At 55.7% G+C, this 26,902-nt stretch overlaps 1 protein-coding gene and 2 long non-coding RNA genes across 3 annotated transcripts; 2 read left to right on the forward strand and 1 right to left on the reverse strand.

Moving 5' to 3' along the window:
- Positions 1–1,659: 1,659 nt before the first annotated feature.
- On the forward strand, positions 1,660–5,401 carry LOC112442706 (uncharacterized). Its single transcript, XR_003030980.2, has 2 exons — positions 1,660–4,075; positions 5,240–5,401. It is a non-coding gene; the product is annotated as an uncharacterized lncRNA (long non-coding RNA).
- Positions 5,402–11,201: 5,800 nt separating this feature from the next.
- LOC112442705 (uncharacterized) lies at positions 11,202–14,824 on the forward strand. Its single transcript, XR_003030978.2, has 2 exons — positions 11,202–11,561; positions 11,863–14,824. It is a non-coding gene; the product is annotated as an uncharacterized lncRNA (long non-coding RNA).
- Positions 14,825–16,760: 1,936 nt separating this feature from the next.
- TMC8 (transmembrane channel like 8) lies at positions 16,761–26,845 on the reverse strand. Its single transcript, XM_002696159.6, has 16 exons — positions 26,444–26,845; positions 25,569–25,810; positions 25,212–25,360; positions 24,685–24,834; positions 24,301–24,386; positions 23,634–23,770; positions 23,221–23,368; positions 22,681–22,851; positions 22,233–22,372; positions 19,792–19,915; positions 19,361–19,458; positions 18,983–19,166; positions 18,637–18,767; positions 18,389–18,547; positions 17,883–17,961; positions 16,761–17,294 (listed from the first exon to the last, which is right to left on the reverse strand). Exons 2-16 carry the CDS (start codon positions 25,718–25,720, stop codon positions 17,037–17,039), a joined length of 2,166 nt encoding a protein of 721 aa, XP_002696205.1. The 5' UTR covers positions 25,721–25,810; positions 26,444–26,845; the 3' UTR covers positions 16,761–17,036.
- Between the last annotated feature and the right edge of the window lie 57 nt (positions 26,846–26,902).

Raw genomic sequence — 26,902 nt, forward strand, 5'->3', positions numbered from 1 at the left:
AGCTGAGGCAGGGGCTTACGGAGCCCGCTCCTCCTGAACCTCCCTTCCCCTGCCACCACCCCCATCCCATCCTAAAACCCTCAAACTAGCACCATGTATGTTTGATGAGGAACCCCAGGGCTGCAAGATCTAGGCTGGTGGGCTTTTCCATTATTCTTTTCTTCATTTCTTCAAATGGAGGGTCATTCCACAGGGAGCAAGGCCCAGGGCTCTCTCTCCTTGGGGCTGTACCCAGCCCACATCTTCTGGTCCCAACCTTGATGACAAAGGGGCTGAGCCTCCAGGTGAGGCTAGCACACTTCCCAGCCATCCCCTTCCCAAGGCCTCCAGAGATTTTATCGGTGCCAAGTGCATTAGTGCCCTGGGCAGGAGGAGGGGCAGGAGGCTTAGTCACTATACTAAATAAAGGGGGGCACCGAATCACCTGGAAAGTAAGCACTGGCCCCTGGTCTCTACACCCCACATTATAAAAGGGGAAACAGGCTCAGAGAGCCAACATGGCCCCCCCATGAGCCTGGCATCTGGAAAGCAGAGATTTCGGAAGAGGAGACTTGGAGGTAAGACAAGGAGAGTTTCAAGGACAGACTTCTGGAGAAAGCCCACTGGAGAGGCTGACCGAGTATTACCAAATTGGTCAACCAGGTCCGCACTGGGGGTCCTAGCCTGGGCTGAGACCCCCGATCTCAGCCGGGGAGCTTCTTTTTCTGATTGGGTTTGCACAGACACTAACAAAACCAGTGCTGTGACTGGAACAGCACCAGCTTTATTCAATGGCCAAAGACTGAAGAAGTGGGAACCTAGTTTGTAAATCAATTCAAGCCAATTCAGAGGGAGACACTAAATATATAGGAGGGTTGGAGTAAAAGGGAGGGCTTGGAAAGAGCAAGAGGAATATTTTATCCAAGAACAGGGGTGTGGTTTGGACCTGAAACCGGTGCAGCTCTCCTTTTCAGTCCTTGTAGGGGCTTTTCCAGTTATCGTCATGGTGACTGTCAACCATCCTAGCGCTGGTGGGTGTGTCTTCTAGGTAATGTATAGAGCGTATAATAAGCTCTAGATCTATTGGAAATCTAATCCTCAAAACCCATCGTGGGTCTTGTTGGTGTTAACTGGTTCTTTTTTTTTTTTTTTTTTTTTACTTTGCCGCTTCCTCCTGAAACTTAGATAAGACTAGTTGGTTGGTGTTCGAGGGAGGGGCAGGGGTGTGATTCTAGGGTGACAGGCTTGCTAACACAGGAGTGGGGAGGAGGACCAGGAGGCAGCAGTGTCTTAGGAACCACTGGAGGCGACAGGCTTAGGAGGCAGAGGTGACCACTGCCAAAGTCCAGGCAGGTGGAGCACACAGACCGGCAGCGCCTGGGGTTGGACAGCACAATGGTCATTTACATGGGTTTTCTTACAACAGGAGGTCCCGGTAAGGAATGCCAAACTGACAAGTTACCGCCAGCCCAAAGAATTCAGGAAAGGTCAAAAGGAGAAAGGAGATGATTGTCCATATGTCCTGCCAACCTCCCAGCATCCTTCTCACTGGCGTCCGTCTTGGCTGAGTTACCCACACGCCACCAGGAAGGACCCTGAGTCAGAAGGATTAGCCAGACACAACCCAGAAACTAACCCCATCACTATAAAACCCGAGACTGGGAGCCCAGTGGCAGAGCAGTGCTCCTGGGTTCCCTCGCCCTGCTGCCCTCTTCCCGGGCACCCCTTCCCAGCAAAGTCTCTTGCTTTGTCAGCACATGTGTCTCCTTGGACAGTTTATTTCCAAGTGTTAGACAAGAGCCCACCCTTGGGCCCTGGAGGGGGTCCCCCTTCCTGCAACAACTTTACAAGTCAGTGAAGTCATGGCCTTGGAGAGAGGACCCCAGGAAATCCAGCCCCTGTCTCCAGTCACCAGCTGGAAAGACGGACTGGGTTCCCATGGAGGGTAGAAGCCCCTGGCCCACCCTGGTCGCGGGTGGCCTCATCCTCCTCAGATGGTTGGGAACATGGAAGAGTGCCCCTACCAGAGGCAGCAGACCCCACTGTAAAGCGGTTAGAGCATGATCAGGGTCAGATAAAGCCGCCAATGCACTTCATGGGCACTTGACACACGCTCAGCCCTCAGTAAGCTTTGGCAAGTCACGCCTAGGCAACATGGCCCTTTCATTGCCCTGATGGTGTCATGTGTGCCCATCACACAGTGAGGCCAAACCAAAATGTCAGAGTTTGGAGCAAAGAAAGGTTTATTGCCGGGCCATGCAAGGAGCAGGGAGGAGGAGGGCTCACGCCCCCCACCTCCACCCCCTACCCCACCTCCACCCCCTACCCCACCTCAAACCCTGAACTCCTCAAAGAGTTTCAGCAAACATTATGGGCCAGGGGAAGGAAGAGGGTCTCAGGAGGGTATGTGATCAGTTCTCTGATTGGTGAGGCTGAGGGAACAGGTTGGTGTCACAGAGGTTAGCCTTATCAATCCTTGGGCACCAGAAGGTCCCAGGGTTATGAGCCCATGGTCATCAAGTAATTAATTTCTTCCATTTGGTGGTGGGTTTTAGCATCTGAGAAATTTCTGTGTCTGAGATGTGGGTTATCTGGGTAATGTATGTGGGTTTCCTATGTCTGTTATGTGGTACTTCAGAGAGGAGCTACAACAGAGTACAGATGGGAGAGGGGTCTGTCCCAGGAAGGCCCCAGAGGGTCCTGCCCAATCACAGCGGCAGCCCTGCCCTACCAACCCCCACCAGCTCTGCCCAGCCAGGGCCCCTGTGGGTCCCCTCAGGCCACCAGCAGTTCACTCCTCCCCCACATCCAGCACCCGTTTCCTAGCTGCTTTGCTTGGTCCAGATCAATGTCCAAGAAAAGAAGGCTATGATGGAGATGAGGGTGCCAACCAGCATGAAGATGGGTCCCTGGTGCAGCTTTCCTGTGAAGGAGGCGGGGGCAGCTGGGCTGGACCTGTGTTAGGCCAGGCCAGGGTAGGCATGGACACATCAGGGCACGCTTCCCTGCTCTCGGCACCTCCCACTGACCTACCAGAAGTGGCAGCTGCCCTTCTAGAAACCAAGGGGCCCTCTTACCTGGGAGTACCAGTGTGAAGGGACTGTGTTGGACATCAATGTCATTTTCAGCCTGGCACCAGAACTAGTCCGACGTCTGCTTTGGTGGGAAGGAGAAGTTGGCAGACTCCCCCCGGGTTCAGAATCTGCAGTGTGTGGGTGAGCCTGTCCCTCCTGACCAGTCTGTAGCTGGGCTGCCCGAGGATGCCTGCAGAACACCTCTACCCTGAGGCCTGGTCCGCTGTCCAGCAGGGAGCCTGCAGCTGGGGCACCGGCTCTGGCAAGGTGGGAGAGGGCAGGAGCACAGGTGAGGTTGGGAGACTTTAACACCCTCTCCCCAGCAAATTGCCTCATTACACAATGCCTAATGAGCCTAGAAGGTCTTCCCAGGTGGCTCAGTGGTAAAGAATCCGCCTGCCAAGCAGGAGATGGGGGTTTGATCCATGGGTCGGAAAAATTCCCTGGAGAAGGAAATGGCAATGCCAGTTGAAGGAAATTCCACTCCAGTATTCTTGCCGGGAAAATCCCATGGACAGAGGAGCCTGGTGGGCTACGGTCCCCGGGGTCGCAAAGACACGACTTAGTGACTGAACAGCAATGATGAGCCCAGAGGCCGGACTGGTTACTGTCTCTTCCAGGCAGCCTTCTGGATTACTCCCTCCATCCTGTATCTGAGCTCTACCCTACTTGCGGTATATACCATACAATTTCATATTTGATTTTATGCTCGTGTAGTATATTCTGCGTTGCCAGATTTAGCAACGAAAAATGCAGGACACTCAGTTAATTTTTAATTTCAGGTTAACAATGAGTAAAATTTAGGAAGTCTCTTCAAGATGACTTCTGGGAGATGAGACAGTCCAAAGAGGAAGAAGGAAACCAATGTTTATCAAGAAAATGCTGGTTTGGCAATTCCTCAAAAAATTAAAGAATTACCTTGAAGTGAAGTGAAGAAGTGAAAGTCGCTCAGTCGTGTCCAACTCTTTGCGACCCCATGGACTGTAGCCTGCCAGGCTTCTCTGTCCATGGGGATTCTCCAGGTAAGAATACTGGAGTGGGTAGCCATGCCCTTCTCCAATTACCATATGACCCAGCAATTCCACTCCAAGATATATATCAAAATAATTGAAAATAGGACGCTAACAGATACTTGTACACACATGTTCTGCTGCTGCTGCTAAGTCGCTTCAGTCTTGTCCGACTCTGTGCGACCCCATAGACGGCAGCCCACCAGGCTCCCCCGTCCCTGCGATTCTCCAGGCAACAACACTGGAGTGGGTTGCCATTTCCTTATCCAATGCATGAAAGTGAGAAGTGAAAGTGAAGTCGCTCAGTCGTGTCCAACTCTCAGCGACCTCATGGACTGCAGCCCACCAGGCTCCTCCGTCCATGGGATTTTCCAGGCAAGAGTACTGGAGTGGGGTGCCATCGCCTTCTCCACACACATGTTCACAGCAGCACTGCTCACGACAGCCGAAAGGTGGGAACAGCCCAGATGTCCATCAACGGATGGTGAATAAACACAATGTGACCCATCTCTAAGATGAAATGGTATTCAGTCATAAAAAAGGGATGAAGCAGTGACACCTGCTATTAATACACTATGAATGAATCTTAAAAACATTATACTGAGTGAAATAAGTCAGACCCAAGAGGCCGCATAGTGTATGATTCCATTCGTGCGAAATAGCCAGAACTTTAAAAATCCCCAGAGAATTTCCTGGTGGTTTAGTGCTTAAGACTCTGTGCTTCCACTGCAGGGGACATAGGTTCTATCCCTGGTCAGGGAACTAAGATCCTGTGTGCCACACAGTGTGGCAAAAAGTAATAATAATTATTATTATTATAATAAATAATAAAAAATCCCCAGAGTCAGAGAGCTGATTAGTGGTTAATAGGGGCCAGGGGAGGGGCAATGAGGAATGACTATTTGGTAGTTATGGGGTTTCCTTTTGGGAAATGGACTAAATGCTACTGAATTATTACTTTAAAATGTGTCATGTGAACACCTCAATTTTTTAAAGAAAAACGAAACTGCTGGAGAAAAAGTCCACCCCTTGGGTTTAGACTCTTTCTGCTCAGAACATTGCTACAGAAATGAAATGAGGACATGAGTAGGAAACATGGAGAAATCTGGAACGCAGGTTGGGAGGGCTGACACTGGATTCAACTTCTAGAGTCAACAGTTTTGTCCGTGCTTGCAGGGGCCAGGTGCTCTGCCAGTCCCGCATATCACCGCCTCCCTGGACTGAGGCAGGAGACCAGAAAGTTAACTATCTGCTGGCTGAACAAAGCAGTTGCTCTCGGGTTACATGCTGAAGTGTGGCATCGGCTCCTTGCATCTGTGATAAAGTGGTGAACCTTGAGTCGTGTGGTCCTGGTGTTCATTGAGGACACCCTGAAGCTGGGATTTCCTCCCAGGATGGGGACAAATGAGGTACAAAGTGGACCAGGCACCTGACAAGCTGGCCCCGCATTCAACTCTGATCCTTGGCAGTGGCCTGGAGGCATCGAGGACCTGTCCACCTTCTGAGATCAGAGATCAGAGGTTTCTGCATCCAGATCTACTCTGGTAACTTCATGGTAAACATCTCCGCCATACACATCTTTGCCGCAGGCACTTCCACTACAGACATTTTCATTTCATAACTAATTGTCCATAAGGCAATTCTGCCGTAAAAGATAAAATAACTGATTGACCGCTGGGTTTCATTTCTCTGTTGACACAGGACTCCCATGTTTATATTACATAAATCTTAGCCCATGTGACCATACAGAGACAAGTATAGATGTGATGGTCTTAAAGTAATGGGTGATAACAGCTATGTAATATTGACTTGATAGAAAATGCAGTGATAAAACTGAAAGTGTGAAAGGAGAGGATAAAGCCAGATGGCACATTATACTAGAAAACGATAACATATCAGTTTGCAAATCCTTTGGTGATTTGAAAGCACAGAGTTAAACCCCCATTTCCTGTAGAACTTTGGAACGTCTATCAACAGACATGTGACAATGTGCCAAGAGTACACAACAGTGCAAAATTTTTCCCAGCACAGTACAAGCTCTGTTGCAAACAGCATCCTAGTGTTTGGAAACTGATACCTCTCTTAATGAATGAAAAAATTTTAGTGAACGAGAAAAAGTGTGATGCTGAACGAGGAGATGAATCAATGGACAGTGGGGAGGGGGGAGGATAAAATATTATGAACGAAAGACTTGGAAGACAAGTGCTTAGATACAACCCACAAAATAAAATCAGTTATTTATGCTGCATGGCCATGAATCTGCTGCTGCTGCTGCTGCTGCTAAGTCACATCAGTCATGTCCGACTCTGTGTGACCCCATAGACGGCAGCCCACCAGGCCCCTCCATCCCTGGGATTCTCCAGGTAAGAATACTGGAGTGGGTTGCCATTGCCTTCTCCAGGCCATGAATCTACACACATTTTAAAAAATTGTTTTGCTGCCACATGGCATGTGGGATCTTAGTTCCCTAACCAGGGATCAAATCCTTGCCCACTGCATTAGAAGTGCAGAGTCTTAACCACTGAACCACCGGGGAAGTTCCTACATATGTTTTAAATATATTAAAATATTTTCTGTTTCATACCAAAGTCTTTATTTTTTCAATTCATTTTTCATGGTTCACTGTGTCCTTTTAAATGTCCCTCTTTTATTTACTTTTTATATTCATATGGCAAAATTGCCTTCTGGCCAGCTAGTTAATTAGGTATGTGGTGACGATGCCTAAGACAAAGATGTTTACTGCAAAAATAACTGGACACCACCACACCTACTCTGGGGACATGGGCTGTGGGGGTGGTGGCCAGGCTCCTGCTCCCAGAGGGTCAACATCTGACTCAAAGGGACAGTCAGAAGGCAGGAGGGTATGATCCAGACCACAGGAGATGCTATGGTGGAGGGATCATAAACTCAGAGAAGAGGGACGGAACTAGAGAAACAGGCCACTTTAGGAAAGGCGAGGACTTCAGAAACACAGGGAAAGCAGATGCCCACAGCACCCAGAGAACTCTCCTCCCTGGACCCAGGACCAAAACCCACCCTGCAGCTCCTGGCAGCAGGCATTCATCCATCCACACAGACTCTGCTTGCGAGTAATTTTGTGTTTTGTAGGTAGATCCTGAAGTTGATTTTGATGTAGCAAGCATCTTGGGACTTCCCGGCTAGTTGCTAAGACTCTAGGCTCCCAGTGGAGGGGGTCTGGGTTCTATCCCTGGTCAGGGAACTAGATCCCACGTGCTGTAACTAAGACCCAATGCAGGGCTTCCCTGGTGGCTCAGATGGTAAAAGAATCCGCCTGCAATGCAGGAGGCCTGGGTTCGATCCCTGGGTTGGGAAGATCCCCTGGAGGAGGGCATGGCAACCTACTCTAGTAATGTTGCCTGGAGAATCCTCATGAACAGAGGAGCCTGGCGGACTACAGTCCATGGGGTCACAAAGAGTCGGACATGACTGAGCACAAAATCCAAGCATCTCTAAGATCTTCCTTTTGACCTGGGCTTGCCCACAGTGAATTCTCTGACAGTGATCAGGATTAAACAAAGGTGCCTTCTGAGTGGGGGCTTGGGAGAGAGGGCTGAATGATGCACGGTGGGTACCTACCAGACTTTTCGAGGAGAATGTGGAGGGGGTGCTCGGGCGGGGGTAGAGATGGGTGTATGAAATCCAAATATATACTTCATACATCATCTTCGTCCTGCCAGGAACGTTGGCTCTGGAAGTGGTGTGATCAGAAAACTACTCACTGAACAGAAAATTGGAAGAAACTAGAATATGATGTTCTTCAGAGACATTTTCTAGGGATCCTAAAGTTTCTGACCACTAAGTATATTTCTTTCTCCACCAGTGGTTCTCAACCTGGGGTGATCCTGCCTCCAAGGACATTTTTGTGTCTGGGGACAGTTTTGGTTATCACCAATGAGGGGTAAGATGCTCCTGGCATCGAGTTGGGGAGAGGCCAGGGAAGTTGCTAAACTCACTACGATGCCAGGGCAGCCCCTATTAAAAAACCACCCAGCCCCAGTGGCAATAACGTCAACGCTGGGAAACTGGTCTAGACCACCAGCAACAGGCTTGCTGAATCAGGATTCTCCCCTTGCCCAGGGTTGCTCCGTCATCACAAATGTTTTCCCATCTGAGGCTCTTTCTAAACTTCATGAGAACCCTGGATTTTTTTCCGTACTTTTTTCCAAACACTCTTTTGTGCAAAGAAAGAGTTAAGTAAAGCGCTATCTAGAGTTTAATCTAGTCTCTGGGGCACCAGTTTACCGACTGCCACCAACAATCTCATCAATGTGACTCTGGGGTCAAACTGCCAACGGCTCTCTGCCCAAAGACGCTCTTGGGGCCAGAATCTTCCTCCCTGGGGAAATGTGGGACCAGGCTTAAAGGTGATGGTATTTTTTGCCCCCTTCGTTGTGAGCAAATGACCTTGACTTGACAAAAGTGGAAAGAAAAAGCTGGCCCAGCTTCATTTCCATTTCGGTGGCCATTAATAGAAGCCTGATTTACATAAGTTCAGAGACAGGAGCCACTTTCTATTTTCGTTTCCTACAGGGCAGAGCTTTCACTTTTTATTCTGGCCAGGCTTGTGTCGTTCTTCTCTTTTGATTATTTAGTTAATGCATCTAGCCCACCCCCACAGATAACGAGTGGCCTATCATTTAATTAAAAATTCACCAACTGTGTCTGAACATCTGAATGATAGGATGACACACTCAGAATTTGCTCAAGTGACAAGGATTCCCTGGGGACTGGGACCGGAAGTTGAGCCTGGCCAGGGTGGGGCTGATCCAGTGGCTCTGCAGAGCCTCCCACTGTTGCTAAAGAAAGAAGGACCCTCTCAGGGCTGTGCCCAGGCCAGGGCAGCGGGGCTACTGCCCAGCTAGGCTCAGAGGCCTTGGAGATGGACCCTGCTTGTTTCTGTGATCACCCAGATGCTTGGAGATTGAAGCCCCAACCCTGGAGGCCCAATTCGTTAGATCTGAGCTGGGGCCCAAGGATCTGATTTTGAATAGGCAGCCTACCTGCTGAAAGTTGAACTGAGTCCTCCAAAAAAGATGTATTCAAGCTGTAACCCCAGGTACTTGTGAACGGGACCTTATTTGGAAATGGGGTCCTTATAGATGGACTCCAGTAACCCATGCTGGTTTAGGGTGGGCCCTTATGAGAGAAGGGGCTTCCCTGGTGGCTCAGGCAGTAAAGAGCCACCTGCAATGCTCCCTGGATGGGGAAGATCCCCTGGAGAAGGGAATGGCAACCCATTCCAGTATTCTTGCCTGGAGAATTCCATGGACTGAGGAGCCTGGCGGGCTACAATCCATGTGGTTACAAAGAGTCAGACATGCCTGAGCAGCTAACACACACACACAAGAGAACAGACAAAGACACATACGCACAGGTCTTGTAAACACAGAGGCAGAATTTGGAGCGATGCTGTCACAAGCCAGGGGATGCCAAGGACTACCACAGCCCCCACAAGCAAGGCTTCAGACTTCTGCCTCCAGAACCAGTAGAGAATCATTTTCTGCATTGTGCTTCCTTAGAGCAGCCCCCTTCCAAGTGATGCTTATGAATGGTCTAGAGCCTCACCCTGGGGATTTCGAAGTGGGTTTTAGGAGTGGAGAGGGGAGGAACAGTCATCAAGACTTCTTTGTGTGTGCTCTGTTTGCATCTGTCCGTCAACCAGATGACTGCCTCCAAACATTGTCCTCTGTTCATGGCAGCCCCACAGAAGACTCCAGGCTCCCAGGTCACCCTCATTTTCCTGGCTCACCCTTTCTAAGGCTCTGAAAGTCCTCCTTTGTATGCCACCACTCCTCTTGAAGGATGGTAGGCGCAGTCAGCATCAAATCCCTTAGCTTTCCTCCCACGTCTCACCTTCTGCACCGAATAGACCAGCCTCCCCTTCCCTGGGCGGTGCTTGCATGCACCTACAGCCTTCCCCGCACTGGCTGTGGATGGCGAGGGTGGGCATCCTCTCACATTCCTGGACCACTCTCCCCCTCCCTCCCTAAACACCAGTCTGGAACTCCGTGTCTTCAGATACTGCACCCTGTCCTCTGAGTTGCAATGACCTAGAAAACACCCACCCTCCCTTGAAGACTCTTGCAGCTGGTTCCTGCTACACTCCATACTGCACTTGCCATGATTCCTGGGGAATTCAAATACACAGAGAGAACCTTTCCAAAATCTTGGCTCTTCCATTCCTTAACATCCAATGTTTCAGGCCCAACCTCTTGCTCCCACTGATAGTAATCAGTAATTGTAAGGCTGCCCTTGACTTCGCCAATCTTTCCGTTGCTCAGACCAAAAACCCAGAAGTCATCTTCCACAGCTCCCTCTTTCCCACCCGCTTCCATCCGTCAGCAATGGCTGTTGGCCTGACCATCAGAATACATCTTGAGCCCTTGGCCAGGCCTCCTGGCTATCACCCAGTCTCTCCTCTGGATCCCAGGACCAGTCTAATGACTCTCTAGGATTCTACCCTTGATCCACATCCCCTCTCTTCTCAACACAGCAGCCGAACGACCCTCTGAAGAGTAAATCAGGTCAAGCCTTCTGCTACACATCCTCCCAACACTTTGCCCACAACGCCATGCCCCTACTCAGCACGACCACTCCACTGCCTCCCCTCCCCTCCTGCTTTTTGGGCTCTGGCCACGCAGGCCCTTGTCTGGACACATACTGTGCCACCACCTCCTTCGTGTCCTTTCTGTGTGTCCCCTTCTGAGAGATGACTTCCCGGTAGATGGTACCCTCCCTCCCCGCCCCCTCCCTTCCCCTCTTTCCGGCTTGCTGTACTCTGGGACCCACCACATTCTAGAGCGCTGTAGAATGTGCTTTTAGGGGGAGGGAGCTGCACCTCCAGAGGCGTGTGGGATCTTAGTTCCCTGAGCAGGAATCCAACCCGTGCCCCCTGCAGTGGAAGAGTGGAGTCTTAACCACTGGACTGCCAGGGAAGTCCCAAATGTGCTAATTTTTATTATCATCTGTCCCCCCGGCCCCCCTAGAATGTAAGCTACTTGAGGGCAAGGATCTGTTCTTTTGTTTTAAGGGGTCTCTGATTTGTTTCCCCACCTTGTGTATCCATCCTGGGGCCCCGAGTAGCACCTGGCACCAAAAGGGCTCAACCAGTACTTGTTGAATGATTGAATGAGTGATTTGTCAGTTGGTCCCTTAGGAATTCAGTTAGCAGGGCTTTGTGGCCAAGAGTCTGAGCAGAAGTCAGGGGCTGGAGGGGGATGGACTGGGTCTACCCAGGTACTTCCCAGAGACCCAGAGGCCTGGGCTGAGATTTGTTCTCATTTTATCGGAAACACCATGATGTGTTTGTTTTTAAAGCAAATGAGGAAACGATAGTTCAGCCTCTGCCGCATTCAAGTGAGACCCACCCTTCAGTGGAGCAGAGGCAGCTGTGGCCACAGCCCTGAGAGAGGAGAAGGGACAGGGCCAGTCGACACCAGAGGAGGGCAGCCTCGCTCGGAGACATGGAGAGGAGCAGGTGACTGATCACCTTGACCTTAAGGGTCACAGGGACAGAAGGGGGCATAGGAGATGGCAGGAGAAGGGAGGGGGGGCAGAAAGGTGGAGGGGGAAAGCAGAGGGGTGGAGGCGGCACCAGGAGCATCTTCTCTCCCTGGCTTTGTACCATCAAGCAGCTTTGTGGGGAGTGGGGTGGCGGGGGCGCTGACACCCTCCTGCTGCCTCCGAGAGTCGGGCAGCTTCCCCTTTGCTGCACCTCAGGGCGGGGGTGTGGTGTGGGGAGCCCAGACTTCCTCATTCTCTCACTGCCCTCCTCCTAGGCCAAGGGACCCCAGCAGAATGCCCCACGCCTGCCCTGGGGTCACCCCCACCTACAGGGACTCCCGTTACAGGTCAGTCACTGGGGTAGAGTGATTGGATATACCCCCGGGGGGACATTCCCTCTGCCCCCCTCCACTGGCAATGCCCCCACAGCCCAAGGGGAAGCATATACTTTCCTGGCTCCATGTCACTGTGCCCACCATCCTCTGCTGTCCCTGCCCACACCCCCCTGCTGAGCCGTCTCTTCTCCGACCCCCCAGGGCCCTGCAGGGCTTGAGGTTGGGGTTCCAGAACTGTCCAGCTGTCTGGCAGCAGACGCCACTCACCAGCAACAACCTCTCACCCTGCCAGCCAAGGTCTCTACCATGGGTGGGGGCCTGACTCCAGGGTCTCCAGCTGGGGGTACTCCTCCCCGCAGTGTGCTGGGTAACTCTCCTCTCTCCTGTGAGGAGCTGCTGGTGGCTGTAGGAGAGGTGAGCGTGGTCAGGAGGACCCAGGAAGGAGAGACAGCCAGAGCCTGCCCAGAGAGCCTTGTCCTGAGCTCAGAGGAGGCCCAGGACCTCACAAACATCTTCGCTCACAGAAGCTCTTTGAAGCCCAGAGCATTTTGTCTCCCGAACCCATTTTGCAGATGAGTAAAGAGTGGGCCCAGAATGGCAGTAATTGGGGTACATATGCATGCAATAGGGGCTTCCCCGCTGGCTCAGTCAGTAAAGAATCCGCCTGCAGTGCAGGAGACCTGGGTTTGATCCCTGGGTCAGGAAGATCCCCAGAAGAAGGAAATGGCTACCCACTCCAGGATACTTGCCTGGAGAATCCCATGGACAGAGGAGCCTGGTGGGCTGTGGTCCACGGGGTTGCAAGAGTCAGATACAACTTAGTGACTAAACCAACATGCATTCAATAAGGGGCTGGTCTGTGACTCGAGCCCAAATCCTCCCCTCTCTGTCTTGCGCTTCTGGAGCTGTCTGGGCCTTTGGGTCCCCCTCTTCTGTGCTCTCTAGACCCCTGGACCTTGAGCCTGCCACTTCAAGGCCTTGGCAGCAGCCCCTCCCACGATGTCCCTGAGCAGCTCACCTAGGGCCGCCAAAGAGAGCAGCAGCAGGAGCTTCAGGCCTCTGACGGACTGCCCTCCGCCCAGCAAGCAAGAGTTTCCTTGATCGAAGCCCTCTACCCAGAGCCCCTGGGTGCTTCCTGGGTGGGTGCATGCCGGCAGTGGGGAGATAACCTGGAGACCACAGCACCCCGGGGCTGGGCCCAGAACAGCAATGCTCCCCACACCCCCAGGGCATTAGGAGGGGCTCAGAGCCAATCCAGGGCTCACGGTTGCCACCACTCTAGGACCCTGGGAAGAAGATGCCCACATCCTAACCCTGGAGTACGTTCTGGTAGCTGGCCAGGGAGATGGCATTTGCTAACCTGCTGGTTTTGGGATGAGGGGATTATCCCAGAGTAGCGAGGGGGGCCTGATATAATTACGCTGTGTGCTTGGCGTGCTCAGTTGTGCCCGCCAGGCTCCTCTGTCCATGGGATTCTCCAGGCAAGAATACTGGAGTGGGTGGCCATTTCCTTCTCCAGGGGATCTTCCTGACCCAGGGATTGAATCTGCGTCTCCTGTGTCTCTTGCGTTGGCAGGCAGATTCTTGAGCCACTTGGGAAGCCTGATGGAATCATGAGGGTCCTTTTGAAGGAATGGACCCCTTAGGGCTGGGGGCTCAGGGCAGAGAGAAGGGAGGGAACGGGTGAGGTGGGGGCCAGCACCCAGCCAATCCCACAGTGGCACCAGCGTCCCCAAGGAGGACGGGCACCTCCCCAACCAGGCCTTTTTTTAATGAATGAAATGACTTTACTGAAACACTCCCTGTTATACACTGATGTAGTTGCATGCGTTTTTCTTCTGCTCTCATGGAATGTGGATCTTTGATCTGTACACAGATGCCTTCCTCGAGGACAATGTCCTGACGCCAGGGAACCATTCGCTTTCCTTGCAGGCTCTTCTCTCATCCAGAACCTCACAGGTCAATGACACTCGCACCTCAGCACAGCCCCGGAAGGGGCACCTGACCCAAGAAAGGCCAGCTACCCTTGCCTGGGCCCCTGGGTGTGGCTCGGGAGCAGCCGCTGGGGCCCATGAGGTCTGGGCGTGTCAGGAAGCTGGTCTGGCAGGATGACCCAGCCCACCTGCCAGCAGCAGGAAGGATGTGGGTGGGGTGGGGGGTTCGGGGGTGGGAACTAGAACCTGGACGCAGTGTCCTGGAGCTCCCCTGGGGACTAGCTTTATCTGTCACCTTGGTCGTCCCTTGTCCCCAGTGGGCAAGAATTGCTACTCAGAATCCTGACTTGTACCCCTGGGGACGTGCCCTGGGGACCCATCTACGTCTCTGCATTTGGGGAGCAAGAGCTAACAGTCTCTTAGCTTCCCAATGAATTCCCTCCCAGAGTCTGTTCTCACTCTGATGAGAGGGGTGGGGGAAGGAGTTGAGGATTCCAGACAGAGGGGTGGCCTCAGCTGCCGGCAGGCTGTGGCCTGAAGGCTGAGAAGCTCGAGGTTTTTCCTCTACATTGTGCTCAAGGCATCGGGTTCGAGCTGAGGCCGCTCATGAAAAGCCTCCCCCTTTTATCGATGTATTTGAGGAGCCGGGGCAGAGAGCGGCGGGTGGCCTCGAAGGACACTTCCCTCAGGCCTTGGTGGAACCAGGGCCATCTTTCTCGCCCCGCCCCGGGTGCCCCTCTCCAGCCATCACCTGTGTGCCCCTCAGATGGGGGCCGAGGCTGTTCTGCGCCCCTTTGCTACGGGCTGCAGGTGTGACAGCACTCAACAGGCGCCCCAGGTGAGCCCGGGTCACCCAGATGGAGCAGAGTTGGGGTGTCCTCAGAGCTCTCCTGTCATCCACTGGACTGACATTTTGTGATTTCTGCCCACAGAGGGCATCTCGCCTATAAAAGACGGCCTTACCAGCATCTCCTTGTTTGCCTCGCGTCCCATTCCTGGGAGGGTCCCCTGAGTGGGAGTCTGTGCTGGACTCCCTTGGCTGGTGTAGCTGGGAACCCTTTCAGGGCTGGGCAGGGAGAGTCTGGGGCCCCCAAGGTGGAGGTGCTGGGGTTTCTGCCTTCCTGCATCTGTACTGGGCTCTTGCACCTGGAGACACCCGGGCTTCACCTACTGCAGTAGCCCCATGGCCTCCCCCTGCCCACGTATGTCTTGTTTGCTACTGGTGGAGAGGCTCAAAGTCGTTACCTGCCCCCTGACTCTCCAAGCCCAGCCCCGGGCATACTGGTTCCATCTTCACTGACGGTCCTCGTGGGCCCCAAAGCCCAGTGTAGAGGCCTCAGATCCCCATTCCGTGCAGCCAAACCCCGCCTGGCCCATCCCCACACCATGGCTCAGCCTGCTCCTCTGCCTCACCTCCCACCTGCGTCCTCTCTCCTCCAAGGCCCCCAGGTCCACAAAACCCTCCTGCTGGCTCCCCGCTGAGCCCCAGGTTGCCTTGCAGGGCGGGCACGGTCGTAGGGCCACTTCCTGCCTCTCCCACTTCCTTTAGGCCAATGACTATGTTATAATAGGACCTCAACTGCTCTTCCAGGAAGGGCAGGACACCCATCAGGACGCTATACAAGTAACCACACGGAGGAGAGTGGCGTCATCCCCAGGTTTTGGCTGAGCAAACTGAGGCTCAGGGTTTGAGTTCCTCCAAGTCCCAAAGCGCATCCCCCTCACATCCGGTGATGCACTTGGCTGGTTCTCTGAAGGCACATGAAGGTGATCAGGACTGTGAGGTTTCAAGGTGACCTTGATGTTCTCCCACTTAGTGGCCATCAGCATTACCTCCCCACCCCCCAGGACTCCTTAAACCACAGGGCTGGGCTCCATTCTATTCGAGAAGGTGGGGTAGGGCCTGGGAATAGGCTTTTCTGACAAGTCCCCAGGAGCTGTTGGTGCTGGTGGTTGGGGACCACACGTTGACCCTAAGCTGCTAGTTGACAATGTGTCTCGCAGTGTGTGTCACTTTCTTTGCGGCCAGGCTGGTTGCCCTCTCCAGACTGAGCACACAGCTCCCTGTGTCTCCTGCAGTCTCATCACCAGCCCCAGAACAGGGCCCTGCACTTGTTGACAGATGGATGGGTCATGTGACGCTGGGTGAGAGAGAGAGACAGCGACAGAAGGAGCTGTAACAGCCAAGCCTCCAGTGACCACAGGAAGCCTCTGGACTGAGGGCGCCAGGCCAGAGCCGCCTGGACGCCGTGTCCAGGCCAAGAATCCAGCCAGGCACTGGGCCCCTGCTGCTGGAAGTAGAGGCTGGGTTGGTCAAGCACGTTCTGGGGTTTCTCCTGACCCTCCCTCCTGGGTCTTTGGGCCAGCAGTTCTCAACCCTCGCTGCTGTTGACAGTCACCTGGGAACTTGAGAAAGTCCCGATGCTGGGCTGTTCGTTGCACCTGGATCATTGGCATCAGAATTGCTGGCACAGAGCCAGCATTCGACAGGCTTCTCAAGTGTTCTCTGAGGCTGAGAACCATGGATTGAGAACCTCTGCAACCTCAGCACTGGAGGCTTGGGAATCTTGGACACGGCCCTGCCTGCCTGGGCAGGGGGCTCCTCTACCTCCCTGGAGCCCACACTCTGCGTCTCAGGGTGCAGATCAGTTCTGAGTGCTGCCCCTTGGGGACTCATAACGACTGTGGGTCTTAATGGCCCCCACGTGATGGAGGAATTACAGGAGGCTGTGCGGGTGCCTGCAGTCAGAGCATGGCAAGTGCGTCTGCAGGTCTGCTTTCACTACGGCCAGGCCTTTCCCTTCTGACAGACCGCGGTCTCCGAGCCTTTATAAGGGTACTCCACACACTAAACAACTCCTAAGCACCCCCGGTGGATGCGTATTCATAAAGCACGTTCATGGGTCGCTATGCTAATATATTATGTATTTTATAAAACTTTAACAAAAATAGAAAACTTTAAAGGACAGAGATAAAAATATAAATACAAGTTCCCATATTTTCTTCCTGCTGCCCCTGGGTGTATGCACCCCACCTTAGGGCACCCTGTTGGAGGGTCCACTGAGGGAACCAGGGATCAGGAACGTGGGGCGAGGGGGCAGGAGGTTGGGGTGCTGCACGTGGGGGCCTGGTGAAGTTCTGGGCAGTGGTGGTCGTGGTGGCGGGGGCGGGGGGTCAGTGCTACAGCTCCGAACCGCTGGGGAAGCGGAATCTATGGGCGGGGACCGAGACACCGCGCAACCCGGCGGGGTCTTCAAGGGAGGGTCCTGGCTTGCGTGGCCTGGGTCCCGGGGAGCCCGGGCACGGAAATCCGGGGCAGAAGGATCTCGGGCGTGATCCTCGGGACACAGGGGACTCAGGCCCCAGAGAGTCGCCGGAGCCCGGCTCCGCTAGCAGCCGCGACAGGTCATCCACCAGGTGCCACTTCTCCTGGACTTGCTGAGGCCGAGGCAGGGGGCGAGCAGGCCGGTTAGGAGCCGCAACTCCTCTCACCCGCAGGCGGGCGGGGGAGAATGCAGCCGGGCTAGCAGTAGCCGCTCTGAGGCCCCGCCCCAACCGGAGCTAGCCCGGCTTCCCCGCCCCGCTGCGGCCTCGCCCTACTAATCTCCCGCCCTACGCTAGACTCCGCCCCGTCAAGGTCCCGCCCCTACCCGCCCACGTACGGTAGAGACCACGCCCACCCAAGACACCGCCCCTCAAGACCACGACTACCAGATACCGCCCCTTCTCAAAGACCACGCCCGTCAGACACCGCCCTATCTCAAGGCCACGCCCATCACACCGCCCGGGCATGAGACCACGCCCCCACCAGAGTCCCGCCTCCCTGACATTAGGCCAAACCCACACTCGTGTTAAACCGGGTCTCCAGGCCTAAAGCCACGTTTCTGTCGCCCGGCTCCGCCTGGCCTGAGGCCAAGCCTGAGGTCCCGGTTCCCTCTCTCCATCTTCCCTGCTTTTATCGGCGGCCCGCGGCCCCAACAGGGTCTCGCCAGCAGTCCCCTTGGCCCCAGTCCTGCGGATACTTACCCACACCAGCTGCTTCCGCAGTCTCCGGATGGCTCTGGAACTGGCCTGGGACTGGGAGATGCACACGGTCAGGACAAGGCTTTGGAGAGAAGGGGAGGTATGGTCAGTCAGCCCCCTACTTCCTCCTTCCCCCCCTCAATCTCTTAGAAAACACCCCCTGGGGGTCCTCTCTCTTCCAGGATCCCAGACACAGCCTTTCTTTCTCCTCTCCTTCCTCCCGCGTGTCGCTCAGCCCCTCTCCTCTGGACGGCAGGCTCACAGTGCGTCTGCACCAGGCACCATACTGCTCCAGTGGTCATTTCAGGGGCTTTTACAGGTGAGGATGTAAGGGCGCTTGCCCAGGGGCATCGGGGAACCTCCAGGCCGCCAGACCTGGCCCCTCTCCATCCCTGGCTGTCCTTGTCTGGCTCCTGGATCCCCTGAGACTGGCTGGGGTGCCCATGGACAAAAGGATCCTCCCCTCCCAGGTGCCCGTTCCCTTGGCCCTCCGCTGCCCTGAAAGGCACCTGAGTAGGATGAGAAGCGGGAAGCTGAAGGCGTGGGAACCCAGGTAGTAGAGGATGCGCTGGCTGGGGGGTGGGAGCCAGAGGGCCACCAGCTCAGGGACCACCTGCCAGGGGGCTGAGTAGTTGGCAAAGAGGCCACAGTCCCAGGAGGAGCGGATGCTGGGAAAGAGATGGACAGAGGAGGGCCAGGGTCAGCGACCAGGCGAGGAGCCCCGGCCCAGCTGCCTCGGGCCCTCTGCTCCGCTCACCTGCTGACCACATAGCCCAGGGGTACGGCGGCCAGAAGCAGGCCCAGGAGGAGCACCAGCTGGAAGAAGAAGATGGAGCTGGAGGCGCGGAATCGCCGAGGGGACGCCCTGGAGTTCCTCAGCAGAGTGTACTGGGGGGAGAGGGAAAAAGGACACAGGGGGGCATCCTCAGCGCAGTGTGCAGACTGGAAGTGATTGGTCAGCGCAGTCTGCAGACCAGAGGTGCAGTGTGCAGATTGGAAGTGGCTGGCAGGGCAGCCGCAGGATGTGAGGGCTGCCCCGCCGATGGCGCTCAAGGTGCCCACGCAGGTGCACCCCTGCGCCCTGCCGGCCCCAGAGTCCTCACCTTCTTGATATAGAAGGTGAGGAAAATGAAGATGCTGTTGAGCAGGGGCAGCAGGGGGCAGTAGAAGAGGCCCATCCAGGTGACTGTCTGCCCCTCCACGATGTCCAGCACGTTCTTGGGCACCAGGAACTCCTCTCGGTCCAGCCAAACCCAGAACCGGCCAGAGAACCGCTCCACCAACATCCTGGGGAGGGAGGGAACAGGTCCCCACCACCCAAGAGGAGTGTGTGAACCTCACTGGTCCGGGCCCTGGACCTTCGCACACACGCACTCACACGGGACACACGAGTGTAGAACTGCTCACAGCCTTGGCCGTGGCCACTGGCCATCCCCCCAGACACACCCACGCCGCCCCCGTGGTGTCCCCACGTGGCTCACCTCCTAGGCAGGCTGACAAGGAAGGCGAAGGCCACCGTGAGGAGGAAGTTGAAGATGCTGAGTTTGTACAGCTCCTCTCCCACCGAATTCTCCCAGCACTGATCAGAGGGGGTATCTATCACTACCCTCGGTCCCCAACCACCCCTTACCCACCCAATAGGGGGACCCTGAAGTATAGGAGCCATGCCTGGAGTCTGATATGATTAGCTAAGTTAAAATCCAGGCCTGGAGAATAAGACGGGCAGCCAGTTGGAGCTGCCTCCTCTGCACAGGGCAGTGTGATGCGAATGGCACTCCCTGGAGGTGACTGCTGAGTGCACAGCTCTGCCCACAGCCTCTCACAAAGGTGAGACCAGAGAGGGGCAAGGAGATCAAAGAGGTGGGGCTTTGCAGAGGACAAAGGGAGAGGCCCGGATGGAGCCACCAGCCACCTGGTAGTCACAGGCGTTGTAGCCGTAGGACTCACAGCTGGTCTTGTTTCTGCCGATGCACAGCACGGTCTGGCCCAGCGAGAAGGAGAACATTCCCAGGCTGGCCAGCTTAAGCACCACGCACCTGGGGGTTGGGGTGGGGGCGGAGACTGTGTCAGGGGAGTAGCCCAGGTACAGGGCACATCTACCCAGGACACAGGTGTGGCTGACATCTGCACAACCTCAAGTTTTTTCCTGGGACCAGCCCCCTCTAAACCCAGGGCCCAGCTTCCTTCCAACCTGCTCCATCCATGGCAATGTTTCCCAAAGTGTGTTCCCCAGACGACTCACAGGAGAATGGTTCTGTTTAGATCAGTATGGCAAACAGTGCACAGTCGAGCCATCCTTCCCACAACACCCAGCTTGGAGAGTCACAGGAGGCACACATGGGACTTTATATCATTAATGCAGGTGAGATCATTCTTCTAAGACCTATTCCCAGGTGGCTTGCTGCTGCTAAGTCACTTCAGTCGTGTCCAACTCTGTGTGACCCCATAGACGGCAGCCCACCAAGCTGCCCCGTCCCTGGGATTCTCCAGGCAAGAACACTGGAGTGGGTTGCCATTTCCTTCTCCAATGCATGAAAGTGAAAAGTGAAAGTGAAGTCGCTCAGTCGTATCCAACTCTTCGAGACCCCATGGACTGCAGCCCACCAGGCTCCTCCATCCATGGGATTTTCCAGGCAAGAGTACTGGAGTGGGGTGCCATTGCCTTCTCCGCCCAGGTGGCTTAGTGGGCGAATAATCTGCCTGCAATGCAGGAGACACGGGTTCAATCCCTGGGTCAGGAAGATCCCCTGGAGAAGTAAATGGCAATCCACTCCAGTATTCTTGCCTGGAGAATCCTACGGACAGAGGAGACTAGCGGACTATAGTCCATGGGGTCGCAAAGAGTTGGACGCGACTGAGCATACTATTCACACTGTCCATATACCACAAACAAGTGCGTGCATGCTCCTGAATAATATATAACTGATCACACAGGTAGGGTGGCCCAACCCAGAACCATCGCTGCATGTTATATACAAGTGTGCACTTTCTTTTTTTACTTTTTCTCTGTATTCTGTGACTGAGCCTGCGTCACCTGCTTTGGAAGCAGGGAGTCTTAACCACTGGACCGCCGGGGAAGTCTCACAAAGTGTGGACTTTGAATGCTGATGCATGTCAAGAGGCTGGTGGAAACAGTGGTTCTCCTGTCGAGGAAGGCACAGGTGGGTAGGGGCTTATTTTTATCTTTCATCCTTTGAGCATTTTGAATTGCATGTGCTATTACCTATCTGTAGTCAAAGCTGTAGTTTTTTCCGTAGTCATGTATGAATGTGAGAGTTGGACTATAGAGAAAGCTGAGCACCAAAGAATTGATACTTTTGAACTGTGGTGTTGGAGAAGACTCTTGAGAGTCCCTTGGACTGCAAGGTGATCCAACCAAGAAATCAGTCCTGAATATTCACTGGAAGGACTGATGCTGAAGCTGAAACTCCAATACTTTGGCCATCTCATGCAAAGAACTGACTCATTTGAAAAGACCCTGATGCTGGGAAAGATTGAAGGCAGGAGGAGAAGGGGATGACAGGATGAGATGGTTGGATGGCATCACTGACTCGATGGACATGAGTTTGAGCAAGCTCTGGGAGTTGGTGATGGACAGGGAGGCCTGGAGTGCTGCAGTCCATGGGGTCGCAAAGAGTCGGACACGACTGAGCGACTGAACCGAACTGAACTGATTACCTATGTGTGCGTGTTATTACCCGTTCCAATAATAAAGTTTCAAACCAAACACAGTCTACCTTGGAGGGACTCGGAATGGGCTGCGGACAGCTTCTGTGCCAGGGAAGGCTGAGGAAAAGCAGGCCCTGCTGAATGACTGGTGGGTGGCAGAGAACCTGAGCTGGAGCTGGGGGGGCTAGGGAGGCAGTGGCTGGGTCCAAGGCAGGACCTGAGTCCTGAAGAGGGAGACAGAGCAGAGCCTGGGGGTGGAGGTGGGCTTGAGTGAACCTGCACTCAGCAGGCGTGGGGAGATTCCCTTGACTGAGGCACTTGACCCTTTCAAACCTCAGTGTCCTCATCTATCCAGTGGTGGCGAGGATGGTCTTAACTTCACAGGTCATGGGAGGGCTATCAAGGTGAGGCCTGTAAACCCTCAGGGCACATGGGAGGGAGCTGTGTTCCTAGGGCGGTGACTGTAGTACCCTGTGTCCCTGAAAAACAGTCACGGGCTTGCTTTGGATGGTGGGGACAGAAGAACCTTAGACGGGCCCCCCGAGACTGTGTGTGAGGGTGGCTGCCTGCCTTCCCTTGCTCGGGGCCCCCAGTACTAGGCGATAATCAAGACAGGTGGCAGGACACAGTGTTCCCCTGCCCTCCACCCACTGTCACACCTGTCACCCCCCAGGTGGCACTCACCAGATAAGGGTGAGGTTGACCTCAGTGTTGGGAGGGTAGTTCTCCAGCTGGACCAGGAAAACGAACAGCAGGGGACCCAGAAAGTTGACCAGGGCGATGACCCCAGGGGGCAGGTACTGGAGCAGCAGAAACAAGGACTCCTGTGGGGAGAAGCAGGTAAGGGGGTGCTGTGGGCTGGAGGGCCCCCAGCAGCTCGCCCATGCCCTACGACCCATTCAAGTGTTGCTCTGAGGCAGGGCGGGCATCTGGGAGCCTCTGGACTATTCCCAGTGACAGCGTGGTGGTTGGGGGAGAGCCACAGGCAGAGCCAGTCTGACTTGGTCGTGACCATGGGCAAATTGCTTTAACCTCTCGCAGTCTCAGTTTCTTCTCCTGCAGAGTGGGGCCATCCCATCCCCTCCCCCAGATCTGGCTGGGATGAAATAAATGCATGTCAGCCGCCTGGCACCTCCTTGTTGTCCTGCGAGTACTTGGTGGCCCAGAAGATGGCGCTGATGGCTCCAACCACCAGGAGCCCGATGAGGATGTTGACCCGAAGGTAGGTGAGCAGGTGGCAGGCCCTGTGAGCCCGGGTCTGCTGCTGCAGGAGCAGCAAGTGACGCCCCTCCTCCAGCTCCATCTGTCACGGGGGCAGGGCAGGCACGGGTTAGGGCTGGCCCAGGTGGAAGGGCAGCGGGGCCAGCAAACAGCCCCAGGTTGGTGTGGGTGGGGAGACAGGCTGCAAGCCCTAGGCAAAGCTGGGGTGATAGTAGGCTGGGGACAGACGGGTTGGTTTTATCCAGAGCCCCCCACTCCAGCACCATGCAGGTGCGTGCTCACACCCCAACATGGCCCAGCACCCCACTTCCCTCAAGCTGGAAAATCCTGTGTGCACACACTCTTACACTCCCACACTCAAGCCACACACTCATACACAAAGTCCCATGTGCTCTCACACTCATCCACACCTACACTCACATCTCACATTCATGCACGTCCTCATGCACACCTTGAATTCATTGCTGATCTCATGCCTCTTGATGGTGGCGGCCTCCTGCCCCCGGATGCAGAAGTCCCAGGACGAGAAGACCTTTGCACTGAGAGGTGACCGGTAGTCCTGGCCCAGGAACATCTTCTGTGGCAGCCCCTTCACCATCCTGGAGGGGGCGGTGGGGGGCAGGGCTCAGCCTTGGCTCAGCCCTGATCTGGGGTGGGAAGCCCCGGGCAGCCCCAGGGGCAGGCTTGGACCTTGGCCTGACTGGGGGTGGGGTGGGGATACAGGAGTCGTGGCTCTGCCCCTGAGTTCTGCAGCTGGGAATGCAGAGTTCCGGGCCTGGAGTCTGCCGGCAGGGACTCCCCACCAGCTTGAGGGTACCACACTGAGGAGGAATGATTAGGGGAGACCCGGGGCTCTGCTCTCACCTCCGCAGAATCCCACAGAAGCAAAGGAGCAGGCAGGCCAGTGGGCTCAGGAGGTAGGCCAGGCGGATACTGTATGTCGAGCTGCTTTCGGGCCCCGCCCGGTACGCTCCGTAAAAGAGATAGGTGTTGTTGAAGGCCTGTGGATGTCAGACAACGATAACAGACCCAGGCTGTGTGCTGAGCGTTTTCTTGCTATTAACACAGTAACCCTGACAATAACCCCATCAGGTAGAGAATAAGAGTATCCTCATTTCACAGAGGCCCAGAGGGGTTAGGCAACTTGCCCAAGGACACACAGCTTGGAAGAAAAAGCCAGAACTGGAACACGGCAACCCATACAGGAACCACGCCGTGGCTTCCAGGAATGAGGGTAAGGTGGTGCTTATCCCAGAAGCCTGGACACTTTTCCCTTCTTGTCCTTCGTACCCCCACCCCACCTGGGCTCTGAGGGCTATGGGCACATGCATGGGCCTGGATGGTGCACAGTGGCCACAGCCTCTCTCGTGACTCGGCTGCTGACCCAGACAGCCTGTCTAGGAAGGATTGTCCCCCTAGAAGCCAACATGCCCTTGGAGGGGTCGGGGGTCATCTTGGACTGGGGTCTCCTGAGGCCATATCCTCAGGTCCCCCAGCCTCCCTACTCCTTGGCCAGGACAGACTCACTCACCCTGCCGGTAAAAACATTCCAGAGTAGATTGTTGAACTTGGAAACACCGGTCTGGGGTAGGTGGCCACTACCAGGACACTGGAGAGCTGTTAAGAAGGGAGAGGGGTCCCATAGGGGAGGGTCCCCAAGGCATAGGGGAGGCTCTGCCCCTCCCACTCCATAGCCCCCAATTTTGGGAGGCCTGAGAAGGGTCCTGAGGGCATGTCAGGAGGCTGGCATGCAAATAGTAAGGTCAGGCAGAGTCTCAGGGCTGGACCCAAGCAGGTTGATGCCCAGGGTTGGGACACAGAGGATTGGGGCTGTCCCAGCATGGGAATGCTGGACCAGCTCCCAGGGTTCAGGTGGGCTCAGGAGAACTGTTCTCTCCATGGGCCGGGCACTCACTGAAGTTCAGAGCCGGTCCTGGGTCAGGGGGCCGGAGCCAGACCAGGGGCAGCAGGACAAAGCTGCTGGTCAGAAGCAGGGTCAGCAGGTTAAGTAGCAGCAGGAAGCGAAGGAAGGTGAAATAGGACTGGATTCCAGTGCCAAAGAGGCCTGCGGGAGACAGCAGGGGAGTCAGGAGGCGCCCAGCTGTGGGCCCGACTGGTCATCCTAGGGCTGACCAACCCAGGGAGGGTGTGGGTGACTAGCCTCCCCAGGACCTCAGTTTAATGGCCAGTTCCGCAGGCTTGCCTAGCAGTACCTCTAACAGCCACGAGGGCGCGCCATCGTCCACCAACGTTTTGGGGGACTGGCTCTGGGGGCAGAGGCGGGTGTGTGACCTCAAAGCCACGTGATTGAGGGGTGATTTGGTGGAGGGGTGGAAACGGTGCAACGGCAAAGGGGGGTGATGCCCTCTTCTGGTTTCTAAACTAGACGCTGAGACTCCAGAGAGGGGAGGAGGAAGGTGGGGGTTGGGGTTCAGGTCGTACCGCCGATCTCGTAGAGAGCCCCCTCCCAGAGCCCACAGCCCCGGGTCAGCCGCCGAGCTGCCTCCCCCAGTCGCCGACCCGCAGTCTGCCGCCTGCGACGCCACTGCTGCCAGCAGGAGGTCTTCACCCCCTCGGGCTCCCGTAGCTGCCTGGGATGGGGTGGTGATGGGGAGGGGGTTGCCCTGAGTCAGCCAGCATGCTCACCTGGCCAGGCAGAGCAGCACCCTGGGCCAAAGTCTTTCCAGGGCTGATGTTTCCACCCCGCGCCCGTCCAACAGGTGCATTTCCCCCCACCCCCCCACCCCCACCCCCACTGCTTGGCCTCCGCAGTATTAGGCAGGGCTCTCCGGCACACACCGGATAAAGCGCTTGTCCATCATGGCGTAGGGCAGCACCCGCACCGGGTGCTGGGAGAGACACAGCCGCTTCATCTCCTGCTCACATAGCTCCTCGCCCCCTGGCTCCGCTTCTGGCTCCCCCGGGGCCTGCACCGACCACTGCCTCTGCATCTCTGCGGTGGGGTGGAAGTTGGGGCGGCAACGCGCCCCTTCCTGGGAGAGATGTGGGGTGGTTGTTGAGGGAGCCTCACAGTCTTGGCCCTGGTATGGTCAGTAATGAAGAGAAATACTGTTGGAGGAGATCTGGCTCAGTGTCCAGCCACGTCTCAAAGCAACATATGGCCTCAGTGTTCCCATCTATCAAATGGGGAGAAAGGAGTCCAAAGGGCTCTGAAAGATGGGACGTCACAAAGGAAGCTAAGGCCAGGTGGGGCCACCATTAAGCACGGTGGGGCCACAAGGCCAGCTCTGCCCTACTCCAACCTGCTCCCAGGGGCCACAGGCCTTCACCAGCACCCTTTGGCAAGAGACAATTCCACGTGCTGATTCTCCCACTGGGACCGCAATAGTTCCGGCCCCGAACCCCAACAGTTCCCAGGATTCAGCATTTGCAGCAGCACCTCGAATCTGGACCTGCTGGGACCTCCTCTGTCTTCCATCTGGTGGTCCAGCTCCCGGGTCTGGGCCACCAGGGTTCCCCAAGGAACCCAGATGGGGGGGCGTGGCTACAGCATCAGCGGTGGGAAAGGGAGGAAGGAAGGGGCCCCTCTGCTGCTCAGCTGCGGTTCTCACCCCTCCCCCGGCCAGCCACCAGCAGCTTCTGGGCTTCAATTCTCTCTCCCACTCCTCTGACGATCCGCCTGACCCCCCACACACAACTCTGCACCCACTCACCTGGGCCCCAGAGACCAAGTGCCCGGAGGAGACCGTCCTCCGACCGGCTCCCGCCACGCCGGGCAGGGTTGCGAGAGTCGAGGGGAGCGGGGTCACATGACAGGAACCGTAGCTCCCCACCTTCTGGTCGCCGCCTCTCCCCTCTGTACTCTTCTCTCCCCGACCTCCGGCAGTTTCCCCGCTCTGCACCGAGGCCCGCACTTCCTGCCGGGGCGAGGGGCGCGGGCGGGCAGGTGAGAGGCGCCGCGGCTGAGCGCTGCGCTGGGGTCCGGCCCTGCCCCTTCCCGCCGGGCACCCGGGCTGGCGACACGGCGTCTGGGACAGGGTTTGACCCCGCAGGGCTGCGGGTGGCGGGCTGCGAGCCCCGCCTCTTATCCGCCGGGAGCCCCGGCGGGCTGTGCTGGGCTCGCAAGGCGCGAAGAGTACAAAAACTTAGTGGGTGGGTCCCATCACTTGGAG

This window comes from Bos taurus, chromosome 19 (genome assembly GCF_002263795.3).
Source record: "Bos taurus isolate L1 Dominette 01449 registration number 42190680 breed Hereford chromosome 19, ARS-UCD2.0, whole genome shotgun sequence".
Lineage (NCBI taxonomy): Eukaryota > Metazoa > Chordata > Mammalia > Artiodactyla > Bovidae > Bos > Bos taurus.